The sequence below is a fragment of the Mizuhopecten yessoensis genome, unplaced genomic scaffold (genome assembly GCF_002113885.1).
Source record: "Mizuhopecten yessoensis strain PY_sf001 unplaced genomic scaffold, ASM211388v2 scaffold867, whole genome shotgun sequence".
Lineage (NCBI taxonomy): Eukaryota > Metazoa > Mollusca > Bivalvia > Pectinida > Pectinidae > Mizuhopecten > Mizuhopecten yessoensis.
The window spans coordinates 76,264-86,151 of record NW_018403761.1 but is presented as its reverse complement, the minus strand read 5'-3'; the positions used below and the strand labels follow the sequence as shown (position 1 = coordinate 86,151).

The 9,888-nt window shown below is 37.7% G+C and overlaps 1 protein-coding gene across 1 annotated transcript in view; it reads right to left on the bottom strand.

The window, feature by feature from the left end:
* The window catches only part of LOC110453643, a 46,870-nt gene that overhangs the window by 22,011 nt on the left and 14,971 nt on the right, over positions 1 to 9,888 (bottom strand). Inside the window, exon 5 of the mRNA XM_021502685.1 lies at positions 7,346 to 8,610. Within this exon, the coding sequence (XP_021358360.1) occupies positions 7,346 to 8,610 (1,265 nt within the window). The remainder of the gene's footprint in view (positions 1 to 7,345; positions 8,611 to 9,888) is intronic.

Genomic DNA, 9,888 nt, shown 5'->3' with positions numbered 1-9,888 from the left:
AGTGAGAAAAAGAAAAACACATCTACTGGTTAGAAGGGAAATACAGTAACAATGACATAAAGGAAAACACATCTACTGGTTGTAAGGGAAACGCAGGGAGAGTGAGAAAAAGGAAAACATATCTACTGGTTGAAAGGAAAACGCAGGTAGAGTGAGACAAAGGAAAATCATCTACTGGTTGTAAGGGAAACGCAGTTACAGTGAGAAAAAGGAAAAACACATCTACTGGTTGTAAGGGAAACACAGTTACAATGAGACAAAGGAAAACATATCTACTGGTTGTAAAGGAAACACAGGTACGGTGAGAAAACCGAAAACACATCTACTTGTTTAAAGGGAAACACAGTTACAGTAAGACAAAGGAAAACACATCTACTGGTTTTAAGGGAAACACAGTTACGTTGAGACAAAGGAAAATACATCTACTGGTTTTAAGGGAAACACAGTTACAGTGAGACAAAGGAAAATACATCTACTGGCTTTAAGGGAAACACAGTTACAGTGAGACAAAGGAAAACACATCTACTGATTGTAAGGGAAACATAGTTACAGTGAGAAAAAGGAAAACACATCCACTGGTTGTAAGGGAAACACAGTTACAGTGAGAAAAAGGAAAACACATCTAATGGTTGTAAGGGAAACACAGTTACAGTGAGAAAAAGGAAAACACATCTACTGGTTGTAAGGGAAAAACAGTTACAATGACATAAAGGAAAACACATCTACTGGTTGTAAGGGAAACGCAGGTACAATGAGAAAAAGGAAAACACATCTATTGGTTGTAAGAGAAACACAGGTACAGTGAGAAAAAGGAAAATACATCTACTGGTTGAAAGAGAAACGCAGGTAGAGTGAGACAAAGGAAAACACATCTACTGGTTGTTAGGGAAACACAGTTACAATGAGACAAAGGAAAACACATTTACTGGTTATGAAGGAAACATAGTTATGGTGAGACAAAGGAAAACACCTTCCCTGGTTGTAAGGGAAGCATAGTTACAATGAGACAACGGAAAACACGTCTGCTGGTTGTAAGGGAAACACAGTTACAATGACATAAAGGAAAACATTTCTACTGGTTGTAAGGGAAACACAGTTACAGTGAGACAAAGGGAAACACATCTACTGGATGTAAGGGAAACACAGTTATATTGAGACAAAGAAAAACACATCTACTGGTTGTAAGGGAAATACAGTAACAATGACATAAAGGAAAACACATCTACTGGTTGTAAGGGAAGCGCAGGTAGAGTGAGAAAAAGGAAAACACATCTACTGGTTGAAAGGGAAACGCAGGTAGAGTGAGACAAAGGAAAACACATCTACTGGTTGTAAGAGAAACACAGGTACAGTGAGAAAAAGGAAAACACATCTACTGGTTGTAAGGGAAACACAGTTACAGTGAGACAAAGGAAAACACATCTACTGGTTGTAAGTGAAACACAGTTACAATGAGACAAAGGAAAACACATCTACTGGTTATGAAGGAAACATGGTTAAGGTGAGACAAAGGAAAACACCTTCTCTGTTTGTAAGGGAAGCATAGTCACAGTGAGACAAAGGAAAACACGTCTGCTGGTTGTAAAGGAAACACAGTTACAATGACATAAAGGAAAACATTTCTACTGGTTGTAAGGGAAACACAGTTACAGTGGGACAAAGGAAAACACATCTACTGGTTGTAAGGGAAGCGCAGGTAGAGCGAGAAAAAGGAAAACACATCTACTGGTTGAAAGAGAAACGCAGGTAGAGTGAGACAAAGGAAAACACCTTCCCTGCTTGTAAGGGAAGCATAGTTACAGTGAGACAAAGGAAAACACATCTACTGGATGTAAGGGAAACACAGTTATATTGAGACAAAGAAAAACACATCTACTGGTTGTAAGGGAAACACAGGTACAGTGAGAAAAAGAAAAACACATCTACTGGTTGTAAGGGAAATACAGTAACAATGACATAAAGGAAAACACATCTACTGGTTGTAAGGGAAACGCAGGTAGAGTGAGAAAAAGGAAAACACATCTACTGGTTGTAAGGGAAGCGCAGGTAGAGCGAGAAAAAGGAAAACACATCTACTGGTTGAAAGGGAAACGCAGGTAGAGTGAGAAAAAGGAAAACACATCTACTGGTTGTAAGAGAAACACAGGTCCAGTGAGAAAAAGGAAAATACATCTACTGGTTGAAAGAGAAACGCAGGTAGAGTGAGACAAAGGAAAACACCTTCCCTGCTTGTAAGGGAAGCATAGTTACAGTGAGACAAAGGAAAACACATCTACTGGATGTAAGGGAAACACAGTTATATTGAGACAAAGAAAAACACATCTACTGGTTGTAAGGGAAACACAGTTACAATGAGACAAAGGAAAACACATCTACTGGTTATGAAGGAAACATAGTTAAGGTGAGACAAAGGAAAACACCTTCTCTGTTTGTAAGGGAAGCATAGTTACAGTGAGACAAAGGAAAACACGTCTGCTGGTTGTAAAGGAAACACAGTTACAATGACATAAAGGAAAACATTTCTACTGGTTGTAAGGGAAACACAGTTACAGCGAGACAAAGGAAAACACATCTACTGGATGTAAGGGAAACATTTGTAGAGTGAGAAAAAGAAAAACCCATCTTCTGGTTGGAACGAAAAGGCAGGTAGAGTGAGAAAAAGGAAAACACATCTACTGGTTGTAAGGAAAACACAGTTACAATGAAATAAAAGAAAACATTTCTACTGGTTGTAAGGGAAACACAGTTACAGTGAGACAAAGGAAAACACATCTACTGGTTTTAAGGGAAACACAGTTACAGTGAGAAAAAGGAAAACACATCTACTGGTTATAAGGGAAACACAGTTACGATGACATAAAGGAAAACATTTCTACTGGTTGTAAGGGAAACACAGTTACAGTGAGAAAAAGGAAAACACATCTACTGGTTGTAAGGGAAACGCAGGTAGAGTGAAAAAAAGGAAAACACATCTACTGGTTGAAAGGAAAACGCAGGTAGAGTAAGACAAAGGAAAATCATCTACTGGTTGTAAGGGAAACGCAGTTACAGTGAGAAAAAGGAAAAACACATCTACTGGTTGTAAGGGAAACACAGTTACAATGAGACAAAGGAAAACATATCTACTGGTTGTAAAGGAAACACAGGTACGGTGAGAAAACCGAAAACACATCTACTTGTTTAAAGGGAAACACAGTTACAGTAAGACAAAGGAAAACACATCTACTGGTTTTAAGGGAAACACAGTTACGTGAGACAAAGGAAAATACATCTACTGGTTTTAAGGGAAACACAGTTACAGTGAGACAAAGGAAAATACATCTACTGGTTTTAAGGGAAATACAGTTACAGTGAGACAAAGGAAAACACATCTACTGAATGTAAGGGAAACATAGTTACAGTGAGAAAAAGGAAAACACATCTACTGGTTTTAAGGGAAACACAGGTACAGGGAGAAAAAGGAAAATACATCTAGTGGTTTTAAGGGAAATACAGTTCCAGTGAGACCAAGGAAAACCCATACACTGGTTGTAAGGGAGACACCGTTACAGTGAGGAAACGGAAAACACATCTAATGGTTGTAAGGGAAACGCAGGTACCGTGAGAAAAAGGAAAATACCTCTACCGGTTGAAAGAGAAACGCAAGTAGAGGGAGACAAAGGAAAACACATCTATTCGTTGTAAGAGAAACACAGGTACAGTGAGAAAAAGGAAAATACATCTACCGGTTGAAAGAGAAACGCAAGTAGAGTGAGACAAAGGAAAACACATCTACTGGTTGTTAGGGAAACACAGTTACAATGAGACAAAGGAAAACACATCAACTGGTTATGAAGGAAACATAGTTATGGTGAGACAAAGGAAAACACCTTCCCTGGTTTTAAGGGAAGCATAGTTACAATGAGACAAAGGAAAACACGTCTACTGGATGTAAGGGAAACATGTGTAGAGTGAGAAAAAGGAAAACACATCTACTGGATGTAGGGGAAACACAGTTACAGTGAGACAAAGAAAAACACATCTACTGGTTGAAAGGGAAACATAGGTACAGTGAGAAAAAGGAAAACACATCTACTGGTTTTAAGGGAAACACAGTTACAGTGAGACAAAGGAAAACACATCTACTTGTTTTAAGTGAAACACAGGTACAGTGAGAAAAAGGAAAACACATCTACTTGTTTTAAGTGAAACACAGTTACTGTGAGACAAAGGAAAACACATCTACTGGTTGTAAGGAAAACACAGTTACAGTGATACAAAGGAAAACACATCTACTTGTTCTAAGTGAAACACAGGTACAGTGAGAAAAAGGAAAACCCATCTACTGGTTTTAAGGGAAACACAGTTACTGTGAGACAAAGAAAAACCCATCTACTGGTTGTAAGGGAAACACAGGTACAGTGAGAAAAAGGAAAACACATGTACTGGTTGTAAGGGAAACACAGGTACAGTGAGACAAAGGAAAACACATCTACTGGTTGTAAGGGAAACACAGTTACAGTGAGACAAAAGAAAACACATCTACTGGTTGTAAGGGAAACACAGTTACAGTGAGACAAAGGAAAACACATCTACTGGTTATAAAGGAAACAAAGTTATGGTGAGATAAAGGAAAACACATCTACTGGTTGTAAGAGAAACACAGTAACAGTGAGAAAAAGGAAAACACTTCTACTTATTGTAAAGGAAACAAAGTTACGGTGAGATAAAGGAAAACACATCTACTGGTTGTAAGGGAAACACAGGTACTGTGAGACAAAGGAAAACACATCTAATGGTTGTAAAGGAAACACAGTTACAGTGAGACAAAGGAAAACACATCTACTGGTTGTAAGGGAAACACAGGTACTGTGAGACAAAAAACCCCACATCTACTGGTTGTAAGGGAAACACAGTTACAGTGAGACAAAGGAAAACACATCTACTGGTTGTAACGGAAACACAGGTACTGTGAGACAAAAAACCCCACATCTACTGGTTGTAAGGGAAACACAGGTACTGTGAGACAAAAAACACCACATCTACTGGTTGTAAGGGAAACACAGTTACTGTGAGACAAAGGAAAACACATCTAATGGTTGTAAGGGAAACACAGTTACAGTGAGACAAAGGAAAACACATATACTGGTTGAAGGGAAACACAGTTACAGTGAGACAAAGGAAAACACATCTACTGGTTGTAAGGGAAACACAGGTACAGTGAGAAAAAGGAAAACACATCTACTGGTTGTAAGGGAAACATAGGTACAGTGAAAAAAAGGTGAACACATCTACTGGTTGTAAGGGAAACACAGTTACAGTGAGAAAAAGGAAAACACATCTACTGGTTGTAAAGGAAACATAGTTACGGTGAGATAAAGGAAAACACATCTACTGGTTTTAAGGGAAACACAGTTACAGTGAGACAAAGGAAAACACATCTACTGGTTGTAAGGGAAACACAGTTACAGTGCGACAAAGGAAAACACATCTACTGGTTGTAAGGGAAACACAGGTACTGAGAGACAAAGGAAAACACATCTACTGGTTGTAAGGGAAACACAGGTACGTTGATACAAAGGAAAACACATCTACTGGTTGTAAGGGAAACACAGTTACAGTGAGAAAAAGGAAAACACATCTACTGGTTGTAAGGGAAACACAGGTACAGTGAGAAAAAGGAAAACACATCTAATGGTTGTAAGGGAAACACAGGTACAGTGATAAAAAGGAAAACACATCTACTGGTTGTAAGGGAAACACAGTTACAGTGAGAAAAAGGAAAACACATCTACTGGTTGTAAAGGAAACAAAGTTAGGGTGAGATAAAGGAAAACACATCTACTGGTTGTAACAGAAACACATTAACAGTGAGAAAAAGGAAAACACTTCTACTGGTTGTAAAGGAAACAAAGTTACGGTGAGATAAAGGAAAACACATCTAATGGTTGTAAAGGAAACAAAGTTATGGTGAGATAAAGGAAAACACATCTACTGGTTGTAACAGAAACACATTAACAGTGAGAAAAAGGAAAACACTTCTACTGGTTGTACAGGAAACAAAGTTACGGTGAGATAAAGGAAAACACATCTACTGGTTGTAAAGGAAACAAAGTTACGGTGAGACAAAGGAAAACACATCTACTGGTTGTAAGGGAAACATAGTTACAATGACACAAAGGAAAGCACTTGGTTACTGGTAGTAAGGTAAGTAGGGTTAACATGGAACAAAGGACAACGCATAAGATTGTTAGGGTTGGTGGGTTACCATGGTACAAAGAAAATGACATACACATGGGTTGTAAAGAGCGTAGGGTTAGAAGAGCAACACATATATTGGTTGTATCGGATGCCGGTTTATCATGACGCAAATAAAAATACATCTACTGGTTTCAAGGAGTTTAGGGTTATCATGAGATAAAGAACAACACACTTTTTGCGGTAATGAAAATAGGATTACATCAACTTGAAACATTTCATATCAATATCATGCTGTATCAAGCTGAACTTAGTGAGTTAATAAATATATAAACTTAAATCTGATCCTCCAATATCTTCCACAATAATAATTATATAATAAGAAACCTAGAAACTTACAAGAAAAACAAATTGTATTTAGTTTTTGGAGTTTGTTTTGTTTCCCAACATTTTCTATATATAGCAATATATATGTACCAAATTATCATTAGAAACAACTAATATTATAGATATCATATAACAGAAGATTATTCTACGTAAAACAACAATTCCAAACTCAAAACTCAATACGGTGATAACAGTATAATAATTATGTAATTCGATTATAAAAAATAACTTGAACATTTTCGTACAAAATAATATCAATAAAACGTTTGGGTGATAAAATGTATTGTAAACTTTGACTTTCGGCTTGTTTTCGTTCTTGGTAAAATTGAAGAAATATCATTAAATTGTTTTCTAGTATTTATTTTTATGAAGAAACTGTAGCATGTTGATTTATGTACATCAGGATTAACCGCATTAACCAATAACGTCCACGACCGTAATTAACCGCATTAACCAATAACGTCCACGACCGTAATTAACCGCATTAACCAATAACGTCCACGACCGATTTTCTTTTCGCGGTTGGTTCGATAAAACCAAGAATGGACTTCAACAACATGATAAAATTATAAATTATCCGGTATTTATTTTGCATAATATTGTCATAAATGTATTTACTCTTGTTAACAGTATTTTAAAAAAGTATAAACCGAGTTCGAATTATCATTTAAGAAAGTTAAAAAATTTCTCAGTGTAAAGCTTTTTTGGGAAGGCAAGACAAAGCACAGTGCGGCAATATATGTCCTTAAGTCTATATATAAATTCAACCGTAGCAGTTAACCTGTCTATCTTTGCCATTCTGCCATTCCGTGGGAACCAGATGTGTGACGTCAGAATAATGTGTGACACCCAGAGAACACCAAACCACAGGAGGTGGAACATCCGGATTTCTCCCGACGTTTCCGGACACAGCCATATATACAGGTGGGAAGGGATAAAGTGTGTGTAACATTGAACGATAATGATTCCGAGCGTTATGGGCGTGGCCATAAACAACGGTATCGTAAAACCTATAACCTGCATACATAATTTACACGCCAGACTGCCAAAGTAGGACAACACAGCACTACACAGGAGCTGAAGGTATAGTGGACCGTAACGCTGGAAATTCCTCTTTACAGATTCCGGAAGTAGTAGATTGTAAGTGGGGACACTACTTCCGTTTGTACGTGGAGTAGGTTTTGCAGTAGATGGAGAAGTAGATGTTACAGGACGAGGCCGAGGCCGGAATTTCGGAGTCCGACCTTTCATATTTGCATCCGTCAAGTTAAGAACAGCACTTACACCGTTTAAATCAATCTGATCGGATATTGCCCGTTTCACGATTGTGTTTTGCCGACCTCCTACCGGAAGTGGCGATGCAGTTGGTGGTCCAGAAGAGACCTTTAGACCAAGAGCGATTTGCGCCGCAGTCGTTGTGGGTCTTATATCACTGCCATGAAGATTTGATCCGGATGTAGAAAATTCTATGTTGAATGAAAAGCCAGGAAGTAAAAGAGCTGCAAACAGTAATGTCCAACCAGTCTTCCAGATTCCCACAAAAATGTATAGCCTCTCCCGGACAGAAATAAGTCGTCGCTTCCATTGAAGGAATGGTATATTGAACGAGCAGATTGATAAATCACTTTCCACAAAATTTTCCCAGTACGTAATAGAAATGAAAATTAAAGCAACAGGTATTTCCCACACATAGCGATTTTCAAAGTTAGGCACAGGTCTCTCTATCGTATGTAATATATCTGGTTCATAAATGACCTCCCTTTGAAGTTGGTTTCTTTCTGTCTCATTTAAAGGGTTGCTAAACATTGTAGAGGCTGCGAGATTACACAACTGTATAACGAAAGCGAGACCGTTGACAAAGGTCAAGGTAAAACGCTTCATAGTGGGTCTTGATTTGTCGGTTGCTATGGTAATCGTTTTTAAGAATGCAGGAACAGTACAAATTCCACAAAAATGAAGTAACCCTCGAGCCATGTCTGTTCTGGGGAGGATATGGAATACCATGAGACACAGCCCGAACGAATGAAGCAGCTCCATAAACAGCGTCTACCAAAACAAACAAAACAGTCAGGTTACAACATAAACAGCGTCTACCAAAACCAACAAAACAGACAGGTAACATCATACACAATGTCTACCAAAACAAACAAAACAGACAGGTTACATCATACACAACGTCTACCAAAACAAACAAAACAGACAGGTTACAACATAAACAGCGTCTACCAAAACAAACAAAACAGACAGGTTACATCATACACAACGTCTACCAAAACCAACAAAACAGACAGGTTACATCATACACAACGTCTACCAAAACAAACAAAACAGACTGGTTACAACATAAACAACGTCTACCAAAACAAACAAAACAGACTGGTTACAACATACACAACGTCTACCAAAACAAACAAAACAGACTGGTTACAACATACATAACGTCTACCAAAACAAACAAAACAGACAGATTACAACATAAACAACGTCTACCAAAACAAACAAAACAGACAGGTTACAACATAAAGAACGTCTACCAAAACAAACAAATCAGACAGGTTACAACATAATCAGCGTCTACCAAAACAAATAAACGGACTGGTTACAACATAAACAACGTCTACCAAAACAAACAAAACAGACTGGTTACAACATAAACAACGTCTACCAAAACAAACAAAACAGACTGGTTACAACATAAACAACGTCTACCAAAACAAACAAAACAGACTGGTTACAACATAAACAACGTCTACCAAAACAAACAAAACAGACTGGTTACAACATAAACAACGTCTACCAAAACAAACAAAACAGACTGGTTACAACATAAACAACGTCTACCAAAACAAACAAAACAGACTGGTTACAACATAAACAACGTCTACCAAAACAAACAAAACAGACTGGTTACAACATAAACAACGTCTACCAAAACAAACAAAACAGACTGGTTACAACATAAACAACGTCTACCAAAACAAACAAAACAGACTGGTTACAACATAAACAACGTCTACCAAAACAAACAAAACAGACTGGTTACAACATAAACAACGTCTACCAAAACAAACAAAACAGACTGGTTACAACATAAACAACGTCTACCAAAACAAACAAAACAGACTGGTTACAACATAAACAACGTCTACCAAAACAAACAAAACAGACTGGTTACAACATAAACAACGTCTACCAAAACAAACAAAACAGACTGGTTACAACATAAACAACGTCTACCAAAACAAACAAAACAGACTGGTTACAACATAAACAACGTCTACCAAAACAAACAAAACAGACTGGTTACAACATAAACAACGTCTA